The following is an 18,463-nucleotide window of genomic DNA, read 5'->3' as shown; positions in this document are numbered from 1 at the left end:
GTGGCTCATGGGAAAGGCATGCTGACTTGCACTCAGGGGTGTTTCTGCCCAGCAGGCCCCACTGGGCTGCGTCCAGGCTGCGGCTGTGTCGGGCAGGCATTGGGGAAGATGGCCTGAGCTCGGTGGACAGTGTCTATGCAATTTCAAAGGTGTGCTTTCAGAGTTGGACTTTAAAACAACTGACTGAGCAACTTACACTATCTTTTACTGATTATAAGACTTAATAATTATAAAGCTTAAAAAAAAGAGAGAGTTCCGGCAAGATGGAGGTGTAAGTAGAAATGTTTCACTTCCTCTCACAACCAAAAGAAGGATAACAACCAATTTAAAAACAACAAACAACCAGAAGTGCAAGGAAATCAAACTGCGTGGAACTCCGACAACCAAGGACTTAGAGAAACATTCACCCAGACGGGCAGGAGGAGCAGAGACAGGACATTGGCAGCTGAGCAGAGAGGATGCATAGCAAGGCCCTGACCGCACAGGTGAGGTGGGGCTGGCTGGACGGGAAACTAAAGACTCAAAGCTAGCTGTAAACTACTGTGGGGGTTGCGACGGCTTCCCCATCTCACAGGCAAGTTCCTTGGAAAGTGGGGCTAGAGTGGAGCAAGGGAGCAGCACTGTTCCCTCTCTGGCCCCTCCCTCACAGGCAGCGCCACAACACAGCAAACAGGGTTGCCCCGTCCTGGTGAATACCTAAGGCCCCACCCCCTTACAACTTATCAGATGCGTGGAGACAAAGAAATAGGGCCCAAATGAAAGAACAGAGCAAAACTTCAGAAAGAGAGCTAAGCGATGAGCAGATAGCCAACCGACCTGATGAAGAGTCCAAAGCCCTGGTGATCAAAATGCTCACAGAACTGATTGAGCTTGGTTGCAAAATGAAAGAACAAAAGAAAAATACCCACAGTGAAATAAAGCAAAATATTCAGGGAACCAACAGCGACAGGAAGGAAACCAGGACTCAAAGCAACGATTTGGAACAAAAGGAAAAAATAAATATCCAATTGGAACAGAATGAAGAAACAAGAATTCAAAAAAGTGAAGAGAGTCTTACAAACCTCTGGGACAACCTGAAACATTCCGATATCGGAATCATAGGGGTGCCAGAAGGAGAAGAACAACAGCAAGAAATCGAAAACTTATTTGAACAAATAATGAAGGAAAACTTCCCCAATCTGGTGAAGGAAATAGACTTCCAGGAAGTCCAGGAAGCCCAGAGAGTCCCAAAGAAGTTGGACCCAAAGAGGAACACACCAAGACACATCATCATTAAGTTACCCAAGATTAAAGACAAGGAGAGAATCTTAAGAGCAGCAAGAGAAAAGGACACAGTTACTTACAAAGGAGTTCCCATTAGACTGTCAGCTGATTTCTCAAAAGAAACCTTACAGGCAAGAAAGGGCTGGAAAGAAGTATTTGAAGTCATGAAAGGCAAGGACCTACATCCAAGATGACTCTATCCAGCAAAGCTTTCATTTAGAATGGAAGGGCAGATAAAGTGCTTCCCACAGAAGGTCAAGTTCAAGGAGTTCATCATCACCCAGCCCTTATTATATGAAATGTTAAAGGGACTTATCTAAGAAATAAAAGAAGACCAAAAACCACAAAGAGTAAAATGACAACAAACTCATAACTATCAACAACTGAATCTAAAAAACAAAAAACAAAAACTAAGCAAACTATAACAGAAACAGCACCCAAGAACAATACGGAGTTTTCTGTGGGGACGGGGAGGGGAAGGGTGGCGGGGAAGGTACAGGGAATAAGAGGCATAAGTGGTAGGTACAATATAGACAGAGAGAGATTAAGAGTAATATAGGACACGGAGAAGCCAAAGAACTTCTATGGACACCCCATGGACATGAACTAAGGAGGGGATTGCTGGAAGGAAGGGGGGAGCAAAGGGGGGAAACTGGGACAACGTTAATAGTACAATCAATAAACTATATTTTTAAAAAAACTTTAAAAGAGAATTTTCTGTAGGTACCTTTTGCTGTTGTTGAGTTTCGCCGGTTGCCCCCTGGCAGAAGCGAAGGAAACCTGTTGACGCGGTAGCCACTCTTGGTGTAGGCGCTGGTGGAGCCCTGATTGGAAGGAAAGACACCATTCTCATTAGGCGTCTGGTCTCCTCACCCTCTTGCCTCCACATTCTGCAGGGGTGTCAGCAGCCCAAAGATGGCTCTCAAAAAATCTTCCTAAAGGAAAGTGTTTTGATCCTCATGCCAGGCAGAGCTGCTGTGGCAGACGAGTAATATGGAGTGCAAAGAATCCCTCTTGCACCCTGGCTGGGTGGCTCCATTAGTTGGAGCATCATTCCATACACCAAGAGGTTGTGGGTTTGATCCCCAGTCAGGGCACATACCTAGAGGTGCAGGTTCGATGCCCGGTTGGGGAATGTATGGGAGGCAACAGATCAATGTTTCTCTCACACTGATGTTTCTCTCCCCGCCCCACCCCTCTAAAATCAATAAACATATCCTTGGGTGAGGATTTAAAAAAAAAAGGAATCCCTCTTGCTACAGACTGGGGAGGTGACATAGAGGAAGGAGGCAGCTACTCACTCTGGAGGCCACAATAAGGGCTCTTTTTCCGACAGGGCACACGACCACAATCCATTCCTGCCCCAGATCTGAAGGGACGTCAATTAACCACTCAGAGAGCATCAGCTGGCAACACAAAATGTGGTGTTAAAGATTAACAGGGAAAAAAAATCAACAAGGTGTGCTGTTCCACTATTCACAACAATAAAGAGTCCTACAGTGAAAATACAAGTTAATGAATGAGGACAGAAAAGACTGACAGTGGAACTTCCATCCCATTTACTCGTAGCAGTCCACTCGTCGCCTGCTCAACTGATAGGATGGAGGCCACTCACTGTGAACTTGAACTTCTCTCCTCACCTTCGTTACCCGAATTGATACCCATTCTCACTACCTCACCCTCTGTGTCCAGGTGATGGAAGCCTCTTCCTTTTCTCATTTGTCCGCCCACCTACCATTACCATAATTATGTTCTAAGGACTCTACCTCAGAGATGAATAAGGACCTTGACCTTGCAATGCCTTTAAACTAGATCTTTATTTCCCAAACTGTAATGACACAAATACTGTATTAAAGGATGTTAGGGAATCAGCCTGAAAAAGGGGGTGAGGGGAGGCTGTGGTGAAATGAATTTGAAAAGATTAACTTCCACTCATCACTTATATTCCCTCCTATCTTTATAAACTTACGCCTATCAATTAATCCCACTGGATCTTTCATCTCTCCTTCCCCCCCTTAGTCTATCAAATAATGAACCCCTATGCTTTAAAAACAAAACAAAAATGAAAACCTTTCATCACTATGCGTTTCTGTTAAGCGACTCCACTTCCTCCTTGTTTTTAAACTACGGTTGCTGCCTCCTTGCCCACTGCCACTCAGTGGAAAACTGCGACCCCCACGAGCCCTGCTGAAGGCCACAGCTAACCTCCTCGCTATCCAGTGTCTCCTCCCTCACCTCTTTATCCCCCCCCCCCCCCCCCCCCCGCCGCGATGCTACCGGCCCATCGTCCTCCTCGACGCGGGTTCCCTTGTCCCTATGACACAGCACTACTGTTTCTCCTCCGAACAGTGCTTCGTACACTCCCCCGAACACGCAGAGAATCTGCAGGAGGCGGTTTTACCACTGGCACCCGCCCCCCCTGGCCGCCCCCCCCCCCTTTGCTTTCCCCTTAGACACTGCCCCCTTGTGGGTGGATCTCATCATCTACATAGCTTCACTCTTCACTCTAAGAGGATGCCTCCCAACTGCCTTCTTTTTCGCATCCACATTTCCTTCCTTTTCCCTGCACACGTGTATTTCAGGCTGGCCATTTGATACATCTTTCTCTGTCCTCTCTCCAGCTCAGACTCAGTATATTCAAAACTAAATTCACTGCCTTCTGCTGCCCCAGTACTTGCCAACCCCGAAACAGCCTCCCTCCTCCTTCTGCACTCTGTAGCCCTGTTAACTGCACCACCACTGTCTCTGCCACAGAATCTTAAACCCAAGGCACAAAACAAAACACTCCCATAAAGAAGAGTGGCAAATACCACACTAAAAGCATAAGCAACAAAAAATAAACCAGACTACACAAAATTTAAAATATCTGTGCTGCCAACACCACCATCAAGAAAGTGAGCCCCTGGCTGGTGGGGCTCAGTAGACTGAGCGCAGGCTGTGAACCAAAGGGTTGCTGTGGGATTCCCAGTTAGGGCACACACCTGGGTTGCAGGCCAGGTCCCCAGCAGGGGGCGAGAAAGAGGCAACCACACATTGATGTTTCCCTCTTTCTCCTTCCCTTCCCCTCTCTCTAAAAATAAATAAATAAAATCTTAAAAAAAAAAAAGTGAAAAGAACCCAGTGGTGTGACACTAAGACAGAGTGCCCCCTGTGCAGGGAGAAGTTCCCTCCCCAGAAGCTCCTCCACTTGTGGCACTTCCAATGACCAGAGGATGAAGGAACCCAGGAGTCACCTAACAGCAAGAGAAAATTTAGTTGATTCTTAAGATCAAGTTTACTTGAACAGAAATCATAAAATTCCCTAATTTCTTCTTTTTGTCACATAAGATACTGTTCTCAGAAGCGGGACAGAAGCTGGACAGCCGATCCAAGGCCTCCAGGACCAGGTTCAGGCAGGGGCTCCACCCAGTTCAGTTACCCTGGTGCCTGCAGATGTGATGGCCAGCCATGGCCCAAAGGCGGGACGCCCACAGCCTCACCCCTGCAGTACAACTGAGTCACTTCTGCAGGAAGCTCACTTGCTGAGACAAGGTTCACAGTTCCCTCCCTTCCCCAAGCCACAGAGTCGAGAACTGATTTCAGAAGCAGGCTGGGACACACAATTCATTCCTATGATGGAAAAAGGAGCCAACACCTGGCAGACAATATGGGTTTAGCCTGAATAAGCAAGAGTTGAGTAAGTGAAGAATGTTGCTGCTTTGAGGGGTGGGGAGAGCGCTGTCAGTCCACCAGCCCCACTACCCAAAAACCTCGCCCGCCACCAGAGCTGGCTGCTGAGCGGCCAGGCACGTCCGCTCACAGAAGCAGAAACCGAGGTGCTCTATCTGTACCTAAGGTGTGCAGCACGTACCTTTTAACATACGTGTCAAGTCTGTTTCCCACTGAGAAAGTGGGAGTCTGCATCCTGGGCCACAGAGACACTGAGGGGTCTCCTTCCATCCGGGGCTCCTAGTAGGGCAGACCCAGCTTGTGTGAGAAGGTCTGTTTTCTTAGCACGTCACCTCTATGTCCAGCCTACACCCTGTTGCTTTTGTTATTTTCAGGTTTTTATTTTTAATTTTAATTTTTTATCCTCACCCAAGGACATTTTTTTTCGTTGCTCTTAGAGAGAGAGGAAAGGAAAGGGAAAGAGAGAAACATTGATGGGAGAGAGATGCATTGATCAGTTGCCTCCCATATGCACCTGGACCAGGGGCCTCACCTGCAACCCAGGTATGTGCCCTGACGGGGAATCGAACTGTGACCCCTCAGTTATGGGATGATGCTCCAACCAACAGAGCCACACCGGCCAAGGCTCTTCTCAGGTTTTCAAAACTTGCATCAAAACTTGCATTTAACTTGCATCAAAACTTGCATAGTTGTCCTTAAGAAATTACTTCCACAGCAGTGTTGTGTGCTGAGAAGGCCATGAAGCTAAAGTGAAAGCCATGTCATAAGGGAGGTGTCATGTGCCCTTGTCAGGACCCCTGGTCTGATGCAGCACCCCCGCTGCGGATGCGCAGCTCGGGCCGTGGCGAAGGCTGGCGTCCGCGCTCCTTGCAGTACAGCTCAGCCTTGTCCCGCCACGGGGGGTGGCTGTCCTCCTCAGCAATGAGGGTCAGTTGCTAGAGACAGGCCACTTTGACCAGATTGAGAAACAGACCTCCCAGCGAGGACAGGCCCAGAGTGGGCCTCCACCAGCCTTGCAATCCTTTACTTATGCTCTGATGGAGAGCACACAACTCCCCGTCATGTCAGGCCTCAGCGTTTATGAGAAAAAGAGTGGGAAAGATGAAAAAGTGTCCACAGCTTGAACACCGCAAGTGCTGTGGCACAATAAAAACACTGGACTGGAGCACTACCTAAACATGAAGTTCAATACACCATCAGGTAGACAAAGACCCAGACGTGGCCTGTTAAAAGCAGGAGGGTTCTCCCCTGGCCAGTGTGGCTCAGTTGGTTGGAGCATCGTTGCATAACCAAAGGGTTGCAGATTCGATTCCCAGTCAGGGCACATACCTAGGTTGTGGGTCCAATTGCAGGTCCAATCCCAGGTCCGGGTGCGAATGACTCTTGGTCTGAGCATGTATGGAAAGCAGCCAATCGATGTTTCTCTCTCCTTGTGCACTCTCTAAAAAATAAAAAAAAGCAAGCAAAGAAAAAAAATGTCCTTGGGTGAGGGAAAAAGAATTGCAGAGTTCAACTTCACATATACAAAAACTGGCAAAAGAAAAGCCACATGGTAAACATATTTGATATCTAAAACCCTAAGACGGGGGGTAAAGAGTGCATAGAAACTGGAGCCTAAACCCCAGACCCAGGAGAAAGATGGATTCGTACGTTAGTGTCAGGCCCAGTGAGACTCATCATCACATTCTGTCTGTCCTGTTGCTCTTAGCGGTGTTTCCCTGCCAGGGAACATTTTTGATAGAAACTACATGAGAAAGGAAGGAAGGGAGAAAGAAAGAAAAATAAGGAAGGAAAGAAGAAAGGAAGGAAGGAAGAGAAAAGACAACCCACAACATGAGAGAAAATACTTGAAAATCACTTATCTGATAAGAGACTTGTATCTAGAATAAAGAACTCTTACAACTCAATAATAAAAGACAAATAATGTAATTTAAAAATGGGTAAAGGGCCCTGGCTAGTGTGGCTCAGTGGATTGAGTGCTGGGCTGTAAACCAAAGGGTGGCGGGTTCGAATACCAATCAGGGCACATGCCTGGGTTGCAGGCAAGGTCCCCAGTAGGGGGCACACAAAAGGCAACCACACACTGAAGTTTCCCTTCCTCTCTTTCTCCATCTCTTCCCTTCGGTCTAAAAAAAGAACAAATAAAATCTCTAAAAAAAATAAAAGTAAAAATGGGCAAAGGATAGACATTTTTCCAAAAAAGACATAGAAGTAGCTAATAAGCACGTGAAAAGATGCTAACTATCTTTAGTCATTAGGGAAATGCAAGTCAAAATCGTGAGAGAGCACTTCGCATCCACTAGGACGGCCGTCCTTAAAATGACAGATGAAAGTACTGACAGACATGTGGGAGAACTGGAATGCTCACCTACTACTGGTGAGAACGTAAAATGGCGCAACCCTTCTGGAAAATAGTCTGGCCGTCTTCAAAACATTAAGCATAGTTACCAAATGTCTGAGTAATTCTACTCCCAGGTATATACCCGAAAGAAATGAAAATACGACCACACAAAAACTTGTAAAGGAATGTTCACAGCAAGCAGCCATAGTAGCCAGAAGGTGGAAACAGCTGAAATGGCCATGGACCGATGACTGGATAAACAAAATGTGATTACAAAAAATGAATGGGCCACGCTGTAACACAGATGAACTCTGAAAAACTGATGCTGGAGTTCTCGCCAAGACGGAGGCGTAGGTAGAAGCGCTTTGCTTCCTCAAACAACCAAAAGAAGGATAACAACCAATTTAAAAACAAAAACTAACCAGAACTGCTAGAGCATCAAACTGTATGGAATTCTGACAACCAAGGAGTTAAAGAAACCCTCATCCAGACTGGTAGGAGGGGTGGAGATGGGTAGTGGGACATGCAACAAGACAGTGAGTGGACCACGCTAGTGAGGCACAGGCTGGCAGGCCCGGCTGTCCCACATTTGTGCACATGTAAGCCAGGAGGAACAAACACGGAGTGAGACAGCCCCTGAAGCCCAGGGTTTCAGTGCAGGAAACTAAAGACTCAAAATCTGTGGGGTTTGTAGTGGTGGGAGGAACTGTGGCTGTAAAAATCTGTGGGGGTTGCAGTGGTGGAAGGAACTCTGCCTATAAAAATCTGTGGGGGTTGCAGTGGTGGGAGGAACTCCTAGCCTCAAAGGAGAGTTCGTTGGAGAGGCCTACGGGGTCCCAAAATGTACTTAAACCCACGTACCTGCGAATTAGCACCTGAAAAGACACAATCCACTTGTGGGAAGCTAAGGAAGTGATGGGAAGTGGGGCGAGAGCCAAGCAATGGGCATTGTTCCCTCCTTGACCCCTCCCCCACACAGAGTGCCACAAAGCATCAATGTGGGTTGCCCCGCCCTAGCAGATTACCCAAGGCTCCGCCCCTTACAACATACCAGGTATGTGGAGACAAAGAAATATGGCCCAAATGAAAGAACAGATCAAAACTCCAGAAAAAAGAACTAAGTGAGGAGGAGAGAGCTAATCTATCATGTGCAGAGTTCAAAACACTGGTAATAAGGATGCTCACAGAAGTGACTGAGCTTGGTCGCATAATGAAGGAAGAAATGAAGGCTATACAAAGCAAAATAAAGGAAAATATACAGGGAACCAACAGTGAAGGGAAGGAAACTGGGACTCAAATTAATGATTTGGAGCAGAAGGAAGAAACAAACATCCAACTGGAACAGAATTAAGAAACAAAGGTTCATAATAATGAGGAGAGGCTTAGGAACCTCCAGGGCAACTTTAAACGTTCCAACATCTGAATCATAGGGGTGCCAGAAGGAAATGAGGAAGAGCAAGAATTGGAAAACTTATTTGAACAAACAATGATGGAAAACTTCCCCAATTTGGAAAAGGAAATAGACTTCCAGGAAGTCCAGGAAGCTCAGAGTCCCAAAGAAGTTGGACCCAAAGAGGAACACACCAAGGCACATCATCACCAAGTTACCCAAGATTAAAGATAGACAGAGAATCCTAAAAGAGGAAAGGAGACAGTTACCTACAAAGGAGTTCCCGTAAGACTGTCAGCTGATTTCTCAAAAGAAACCTTGCAGGCAAGAAGGAGCTGGAAAAAAGTATTTGAAGTCATGAAAGGCAAGGGCCTACATCCAAGATGACTCTATCCAGCAAAGCTATCATTTAGAATGGAAGGGAAGATAAAGTGCTTCCCATAGAAGGTCAAGTTAAAGGAGTTCATCATCACCAAGCCCTTATTATATGAAATGTTAAAGGGACTTATCTAAGAGAAAGAAGATGGAAAATATGAACAGTAAAATGACAACAAACTCACAACTATCAACAACCAAACCTAAAAACAAAAATAAACTAAGCAAACAACTAGAACACAAACAGAATCACAGAAATGGAGATCACATGTTGGGTTATCAGCAAAGTGGGGGCATAGGGGAAAAGGTACAGAGAATAAGAAGCATAAATGGTAGGTACAAAATAGACAGGGGGAGGTTAAGAATAGTATAGAAAATGTAGAAGCCAAAGAACTTACATGTACGACCCATGGACATGAACTATTGGGGGGGGATACTGGAGAGTTGAGGGAAGGGTGTAGGGAGGAGGGGGGATAAAGGGGAGAAAAAAAATGGAACTGTAATAGCATAATCAATAAAATATACTTTAAGCAATTTTTAAAAAGAAAAAGAAAAACTTATGCTGAGTGAAAAAAGTCAGACACAAAAGGATACATCCTATGAGATTCCAATTACATGAAATGTACAGAATAGGTAAACCCATAGAAACAGACGGGAGATTAGTGATTGCTAGGAGCCGGGGGAAAGGAGGAATGGAGATGGACTGCACATGGGTGTGAGGTTTCTTCTGGATGGTGAAATGGTCTGGAATTAGTGGTGATGGCTGCACAGCCCTATGAATATACTGAAAACACTGGACTGTACCCTGTAAATGTGTGAATTGTGTGGTAGGTGAATTATGTCTCACTGTGGCTGCTAAAAAGTAGTAGCAGCAACCAACACTCATGGGGAATTTACGTTACACTATCTCATTTAATCCTTCCACCAGTCCGGTGAGTCAGGTACCATTTACAGGTAAGAAACCCAAGAGACTTAGGGTGGTCAAGTAACTTGCTCAAAGTCAGCAAAGAACCTGGCTTGGGGGTCAGTTCAGAGTTTCAACCCTCCATCATTTCTCACAGTGCCTCTTCCACCCACTGCTAAATCCCGTCTGTTCTTCCTGGTAACGTTTTGACATTTCTCATAGTCCCGACCTCACCTCCTTCCCACCCACTCCACCCATCATCAGACAGCTGTACAAGACCTAAGCTCCCTGTTGCTCTCCAGACCCTGCTACACACTGATGTGGGTATCATCACATCAAGTCCCAACTCTGTCCCTGGCTCAAAAGTTCCCAGTGGTTCCCCACAACCTAAAAGACAGTTGAACTCTGCATGTATTTCTGTAGTATCTTCCCTCTGCCCTATGCTGCCCTGCTCTCACGGCCCCTGAACGTACCATATACCCCTCTCCCACCTCCGGGCTCTTGCTCAGAACATTCCTATTGCCTGGAATGCCCTGCACTTCTGCCTATCAATGTCCTACCCATGCTTCAAAGCTGGCCCCTTGTTCATTAACTTTTTCCTGATTTCACAATCCTGCTTTCTTGCCTATTGGAAGTTAACCTCGCTTTCTCACAGCGAAAACCATCATCTACACTTATTCCAGGAGTACAGGGGATATTTCTGACCCATGTCTACCTCCCCCACAGCTGGGCCTGGTTGAACACAGGGCCTTCAGCAGTGCTTGCCGAACAGAACTCAACCGTACTGTCATAGAGGATGTGATCCGCGCTGCACTTGGAGCAGAGAGGGCAGGAGTGTGTGCACTCAGGAACCACGTGCTAAAGGCGGAGGACTTCGGGCAACAAGACACTTAGGTTACAGAAGAGTGTACAATAGCGGGTAGACCCTGCCCCCACTCGGCCCCCACCCTGCCTTCTGGAATACCCACACTGCCCAGAGCACTGGGCAGCCTCCCTGCCTGCTTCCCCTACGGCACCACAAGCCACACTGGCTTCCTCTCTTGGACCAGCAGGACACTCAGTTGGGTTTGTGACAGTGGCCTGTCATTTCATGGTCTCAGCCCCACGCAGGCCAGCTGGATGGCCCACGGTGGCTGCTCAGGCTCCTTACATTCAAAGGCAACTCTACTTCCCATCTTCCACCACACGAGGGCGAAGATCCAAGGCGGACAGACATCTTAGTCCACTGCTTGGGAAAGGCTAGGCGTGCTGCATGGGGCAGGTGCAGTCCAGCACAGCTCGGAATGACTACCGAGTGACAGTGCATGGGGTCCACTGGAGCGTCAGAAGCAGCCCGGGCTCATGGTTCCCACACCCACTACTCGGTCTTCATCAGCGATCCCTGGTCAGCACATGGCACCGTCAATGGTCTCTTCTCTTCCTCCGTAAACTGACTAAGCATCAGCACTTTCCTTGCAGGCCTCGCTCCTTTTTCCTGCCTCCTTCTTCAATCTCTCCAGCAACATCTACTCAGTGGGGCCTGACTGCACAGCAAAGGGAGTGGGAAGGGCTGGGCCTGACACCCTCGGGACACTCACTTGATTAGCGTAGCGCTTCGGTAACTTCTCGGCAGGGTCAACATCCATTTCTTGATCATCTTTCTTATCTTCTTCCTCCTCACTCTCCACCCCTGTCCAGTCATCTTCGGCCAGTCTTCTGGCGTGGTTCACATAATCCAACCGCTTGCTGCAGAAAGAAAAGGCATACATGCCCTGGCTGATGTGGCTCAGTGGACTGAGTGCTGGCCTGTGAACCGAAGGTTTGCCAGTTCGATTCCCGGTCAGAACACATGCCTGGGATGCGGGCCAGGTCCCGGGATGAGGGCGTGCGAGAGGCAACCGATATATGTTTCTCTCACACATCATACTTCTCTCCATCTCCTTCTTCCTCTCCCCTTCTCTAAATAAAAATTCTTTGTTGTTTTATTCAAAGAAAAGGCATACAGACAGATCTTTATGTCTTGTAGAAAGACACCTTACAATGTGACAGACTGATTAAATTCAAAGGCCCCAAATTCAGGAGAAATTTGGGCATTCTGATGGGAGTAAGAGATGACAGAATTTCCTCTGTGGAGCTGAACCAGTGACCACCTCATTGCAGGTCCTAATAGGACACCCACTCTGAACTCATACTACCTTCCTCGGAGTTTCCTTCGAATGAGCAAAGTAAGGAACTTTCAAGGTTCACTAGCTGGAAAGACTGACCTCCCTCCTGCCTCCAATCTGGGTGACAGCTGACACTCTCTGTCTGGCAGGTATCTGGTCCAAAGGCTCCCAGGGACGGAAGAGAGGAATGACTAAGATGTAGTGAGGATGTTAAAACAAGGGCAGCTTCTGGGGCTTTTCACTTTATACAGTTTTCTGAGAAGCAGCCAGGCCTTTCTCCAGCCCCTAACTTTAAAAAAAAAAACACTTAGTTTACAATTTAATGTCTTTTACTTATTTCTTTCCCTTTATTGTTATCTTCCTCTTTTTAAAATACTACATATTGGCCCTGTCCTGTGTGGCTCAGTCAGCTGAGCACCATCCCACAAAGAAAAAGGTTGCCAGTTTGATTCCCGTTCAGACTACATGTCTGCGTTGCAATCGCGTGCAGAAGGCAACCGATGGGTGTCTCTCTCCCCCCTCTCTAAATAAATAAAATCTTAAAAATAAAAAACTACATATTGTAGAAAGTTTAGGAAGAGAAGGAAGAAAAACCACCTGCGGAACCTAATTGTTCCAAAGTGATGTGTAGATATCACACAACCTCCTAAGCTTGGTTTCCTCGATGCTAAGGCCCAGAGACCAAGCACTGCGGGAGTGGGACCAGCTCAGCTGGTTTCTTCTCACACGTGTGTTCATGCACACGAAGGTGCACACCAGATAGCACACGTGAGCACAACGGTCTTTTGTTTCAACAATAGGAAGAGCTGGTGTACTTGTACACGTGCACAAGGGTGCACTTCTGTGGTTATTTGCTAAGCAGTGTCTTCAGCACTACACAAGGAAACTACCCAGATGCTTGTCTGTAGGGGACTGCTTGGAGTAGGTCAGAACTGTCCCTTCAATGGAAAACTGGCACTTTATGAACTGACACAGACCCTCTGCAAAATACCACCGTTAACCACAAGTGCAGAACAGTGTACCGTACACTCTACTTCCGTTTAAAGAAAATCAGGTCACCACACACTTGTTCATATTAGCAGAGAATGTCTTCGCAAGGATACACGAGAAACTAATACTATTGGAGAGGAACTGGATGGCTGGGGACAGAATTTGGAGGAAGACTTTTCGCCAATCATTTTGCAAGGTAAAATAGTCACTAAACGTATTTATAGTTCAAATTTCAAAACATATAAATTATAATTTTTGTTAAAAGGGGTGGGGGGGATGATCTGGGAATGTCACCTGCAAGCAGCCTGGAGGCCACGGGAACCACTTCTGCTAAATACACCCAGTGATGCGGCACTGGGCAAACACAGCTCTGAATAGCTGCTCTGGATCTTCACTCCCTTATGGTTACCCAGAAGAGGCCCGTGATGCTCTGGGAACAGGGGGACAGGCCCTACATTCAGAGCAGACCAGCCTCACACATTCCCATCCTGCTCTTTGCCTGTGTGCTCATCTTGGCGCTGAGAATTATGTGTATGGAAGACATGTGCTCAGGTTCCCTGTGGAATGACTTGTCGGGAGCTCCCAAGAGCTCCACAGAAACGTCCGGACTGCAGGCAGACAGGGAGACCCCACCGCTGTGGGGATTCAGCGTGCGGGAGAAGCCACACGGGGACTGTGGGGCATGGAAGTCTGGGTGTGACTTTCACAAGTCCATAAATCACCAAGCTCAGTACTGCTGCCAGGGAAAGAAAAGAAGTGTTTTACCACATAACTGAACTTTAATTTTAAACTTCCTCACCTTTTCCTAAGCTCTGGGTGTAAAGGACATCTACCTCTGCCAGGCTTTACTGCTCCCAACCTTGTGGGCAAGATGATCAGCTTACGAAGGGTCTACTTTGAAGGCGGTTCTGCAGAAGCAAGCCTAGAACCTCCCGAACAGTTCATAATGCCCAGCCCAGAGAAAAAGGCCAGGGAGTTGAAGCATCCCTTACACTTTCTGCAGTTCCAGTAACCGGCGGCGCCGCTCGCTCTGCTCCAAGGTACTGTACTTGGACTTGTACTGGGACAGGCGGGGGTGTGGGGCAGCTGTGCTATTCAGATCTTGAGACACAGAAAAGCTACCAGCCAGTGCTTGACTCAGCTCTTCCATTTTCCCTACAAAGCAAAACACAAGAAAATGGTTCATTCACTTCATATTACCTCCTATGTACAGGTAGTTATAATGGGACATGATGGCTACGTTCCTTAAAAAACTCACTTAATCCAAAATCCTAACTCTTTCCATGGAAAAATGAAGGTTAAAGGCTAACATGAGTTACAGCGGAGCAATTACATTATTTCTTGCAGATATTTCAATAATGCTCCTTCTGACACTTGAGTGTATAAACTTAACCATTAGTCACTAAGCAAACTCACCTGTGATTGATCTAACTTCTGCTCTTTGCCATCCATCACCACGTCACCAATGCCTTCTTACCATCATTGTTAACCGTGAAGTGGTCAAGTACTTAATTTTTTCCCTTAATAGTTCTAACTGGTCATTACTTACTAACTAACATAACTTTCTGATGCAAATTTTATTCAATTGGTTGTTTAACTCTCTAATACATTACAACATATATTAAGAAAATTTAGCTCCAGGAAAAATACCGGTTCTGGGACCCCTGGAAGAAGACAAGAGAAGCCAAAAACCCAAACCTGGCAGTTACTTTCCCGTGTTATGCTTCGTTTGTTTGGGGTGGGCAGAAGAAAGGTTTCAGGACTACCTGTGTAGGACTCACTTGAAAAATGATAGTTAAAAAGACAAAAACAATGATAGAATGTGGAAGGCTGTCTACCAGCTAATACCGTGTGCTTTAGAAATGTGAAGGACAGGCCCTGGCCTGCCGGTATGGTTCAGTTGGTTGGAGCGTCTTCCCATAAACCAGAAGGTTGAGGGTTCGATTCCCAGTCAGGGCACATGCCTGGGTGCAGCCCCAGGTTGGGGCGCAGATGAGAGGCAACGGATGGATGTTTCTCTCTCTCTGTCTCTCTTCTTCTCTTCCCCTCTCTCTAAAATCAATAACCATGTCCTCCAGTGAGGATAAAAAAATAATGTGAAGGATGATGTGGTACTTTTGGGAGAGCAAAGAGCAGATGTCATATTGGAGAGAGACTACCCAGGTAGATCCTAAAGAATGAAAGTGGAAATAGAGGTGAATTCACACTTCAATCACTCTCCTGTGAATAAACGTATGAGGTGGCAAATTGAAGCTAACAGTTAAAGGTATGCCTCAGAAGGTAAGAAAATAGAAACATTTGAGAGAAGTCTGATTCACGCACAGCTGCACTGGCTTAACCCTTCAGTTCTAGAGGGCACTACAGAGCTTAAAGTCCACCTCAGGCCAGGTCCCACTGCTCGGACCACTGCAACTAACAGGTTCATTCCAGAGCCTCTATAGTTAAAAATACAACTTCATGGGCCTCTACTTGGCAATGACTTACTTTCCACTATGCACTTGAAGTCAGATATTTTTTAACTTTCATCATTAGATGTTTTTATTTGAAAGGAGCTTATTAAAAATTGTGGTTAATGGAACACTACTCAGCTGTAAAAAAGCAGGAAACCTTACCATTTGGGACAGCATGGATGGACCTGGAAAACATTATGCTAAGTGGAATAAGCCAATCAGAGAAAGACAAATACCATATGATTTTACTCACGTGTGGAATCTAATGAACAAAATAGAGACAAACTCATAGAGAGCAAGCTGACAGCTGGGGGATGGGGAGGTTCTGGTTGAGAGGGTGGATGGATTGAGCAAAAACGAAGAAAAAAGAGAAAAAAACTCAGACACCGACAACGGTGTGGGGACTGCAAAGGAGTGGAGGAGGGTACGGGGGAGGCATAAATGGTGATGGAAGGAGACGACTTGGGGTGGTGAAGACACAACACGGCGTACAGCTGACATGTGGTGAAACTGGCACCTGAAACCTGTGTGATTTTGTTAACAGTGTCACCCCAATAAAGTCAGTAAAAAAGGAAAGAAAGGGAAAGAGCTTAAAAAAAAAAAAGTGGTTACAAAGTCATGACATAAAATTTACCATTTTACCAAACCAAACAAAAAAAATTACCATTTTAATCATGTTTAAGTACACAGTTCAGTAGTGTTAAGTACATTCACATTTTAGTGCAATCGATTTCCAGAAGTCTTTTCATCTAGCAAAACATAACCCATTGAAATTAACATATTACCTCCGGTGATTTGAGGCTTAACACACTTGTAATGCAACCAGGGTGGTCATTTGTGGTTGAGGCTAGGTGATGAGTAGCTGGAAACCATAATGGTGTGCTATTTTCTGTACTCCTGTATAAGTCTGAACACTTCCATAATAAAAGCTGTGGGTTCCTGCTTGTACCCAGAACCACAAAAATCCTTAATCGTAGCTTTGGATACTGGGAAGGCTCCCGGTACTATTCTTGGCTGGCTCCTGCTCTTTGAACCCACTCCTCTTCAAGGGTTCTCACCTTAGCCAGGGTGGGTGATCCCATCCGCCCGCTGCGTCTGCCCCCTACTAACTCCCAAATTTCCGACTCACCCAAGCCCCTCCCCTGCGCTCCAGCGCCCCCCTACTCGTCCGCCGAGGTCCCAGTCGCGCATCTCCAGCCCGGGTCGAGGCCTTCTGGGCATCTCTCACCGAGCTTCTGTCCGCTCCAACTTCTGTCCCCGCCACTGCCTTTAACTCGGGATGGGGCCGTTCTGGCCTAGCGGGATTCCCCCGTTGCCCGGCCCCACCGCCGTGCCCAGAAGAGCGGAAGCGCGCCCGTGAGGAGGGCCTGGCTGGCCTCGCCTCAGGGGAGGGGAGGCCTCGGGAGGCTTGCGGTACAGAGCCGGCCGCAGCAAGTCACAGCCTGCACTGAGGGGCAGACCGAGCTGGTGGGGCCCAGGATCGAACCAAAGCTCACCCGGCCGAGGTGACAGTTCCACGCGCCTAGTTGCCGCCGCCGCCCGTCGCCAGGGGCCAGCCAATCAGTTGCCCGGAAAAGACGGCCCGCCCCTCGGGCCCGCCCACCCGCCCCGCCCGCAGAGTTTCCGGCCCTCCTGCCGCCGCGCAGTTTCCGCATTTCGTCACTTCCGTCCTCCGGGGTAGCCGTGTCTTCATCCGCTCCGGCCCTTTGTGTGCGGTGTCTGGGCCTTTCTGCTGCCCCCTCGGGGAGCTCAAGCTCCTGCGCTCGTCGCGCCCACGGGCGGAGCCCCGACCTCGTCCCGAGCGTTCTGAGCCCTCCAGCTATGGGTCCCGCCCCAGACCCGCTCAGGGTGCAGGGCGCTCCCACAACCCGCCCCTCTCGGTGCTGGGTCCCTGACTGTATCCCCGAACCCCTCACTCCCCCTCCCGGTTCGCTGGTGCAACCCCGGGACCGGTCCTGATTACCTCTCGTGTTTGGATTGGGAGGCTATTTCCTAGCAGGTGGTGGGCTGGGCAACGGCAGGGACGGCAGATTCCTGCTTAAGTAGTGAGCATCCAGTACAAAGCTGGGGAAGCCGCCCAGATACAAGGCGAGCTACTCAAACTACACTGCGGCCTGTACAGGAGAGGACTAATGAGATGCAAAATACAAATAGGAATACATTTATTGAATGCTTACATTTACCAGACACTGCCTCACATGCGTTATCTCAATCTGCAAGAAACACAAGGAAGTAGAAACTAGCTCAGACAGGTTAAGTAACTTTCCTAAGTCACAACAACTTTTGATTAAAATATTTGAATTTGCTGAATATTTGACCTAGAAATTAGACATTACTGCCCTACAGAAAGAAAATATGCAAAGTTGGCACATTTTGAGTCCACGGTGTGGACAAAAAAGGGGGGTTTTATGGAAAGTAACTTTTTCAGGGGTGATCTGATCATATATTGCTAACTGGGCAGGGCGTGGTGGGTAGTCGTGTCTCAGGCCTATAAATTCTTTAGAGATGTTATAGCTCTGTCCTGTCCATTGTTCTGGAGCATCTAGGTTAACACACCTTTGGAATGACAGAAGTAATACACCTTGAAGGAGATATTAACTCTGAGCAGGTAATCTTGTTAATTATCCTGTAATTGGTCCCAGCCTTGCTTTCTCCAATCTTCCTTACATTCCCTCCTTAATTTCAAATGCATCAAAGAAGATGCAAAACTGTTATTCTCAGGAGCATTTGAGAACTTGCTCCCTGCATGTGCAGGCAGTTTGGCTCAAATTAACTCTTACAAGAATTGTCTACAGCCCTGGCTGGTGTGGCTCAGTGGATTGAGTGCCAGCCCGCGAACAAAAAGATCCCCGGTTTGATTCCCAGCCAGGGCACAAGCCTGGGGTGCGGGCCAGGTCCCCAGTCCGGGGCATGCTAGAGGCAACCTATCGACATATC

General features: G+C 47.4%; 1 protein-coding gene across 4 annotated transcripts in view; it reads right to left on the bottom strand.

Annotated features, from left to right (window-relative positions):
• Positions 1-17,105, bottom strand: part of SNUPN (snurportin 1) — a 33,626-nt gene extending 16,521 nt beyond the window's left edge. Inside the window, exons 1-5 of one of the 4 annotated variants that reach the window (XM_024557371.4) lie at positions 17,023-17,105; positions 14,069-14,231; positions 11,520-11,667; positions 2,565-2,669; positions 1,991-2,087 (exon numbers count right to left, since the gene is read on the bottom strand). In XM_024557371.4, coding sequence (XP_024413139.2) covers positions 1,991-2,087; positions 2,565-2,669; positions 11,520-11,667; positions 14,069-14,226 — 508 coding nt within the window. In that variant the 5' untranslated portion in view covers positions 14,227-14,231; positions 17,023-17,105. The other 3 variants (XM_024557370.4, XM_024557372.4, XM_071221921.1) reach the window with 3 other exon arrangements.
• Positions 17,106-18,463: the final 1,358 nt, after the last annotated feature.

The sequence above is a fragment of the Desmodus rotundus genome, chromosome 7 (genome assembly GCF_022682495.2).
Source record: "Desmodus rotundus isolate HL8 chromosome 7, HLdesRot8A.1, whole genome shotgun sequence".
In the NCBI taxonomy this organism is placed as follows: domain Eukaryota; kingdom Metazoa; phylum Chordata; class Mammalia; order Chiroptera; family Phyllostomidae; genus Desmodus; species Desmodus rotundus.
Note: the sequence above shows the minus strand (reverse complement) of the source record. Positions and strands in the feature narration are given on the sequence as shown.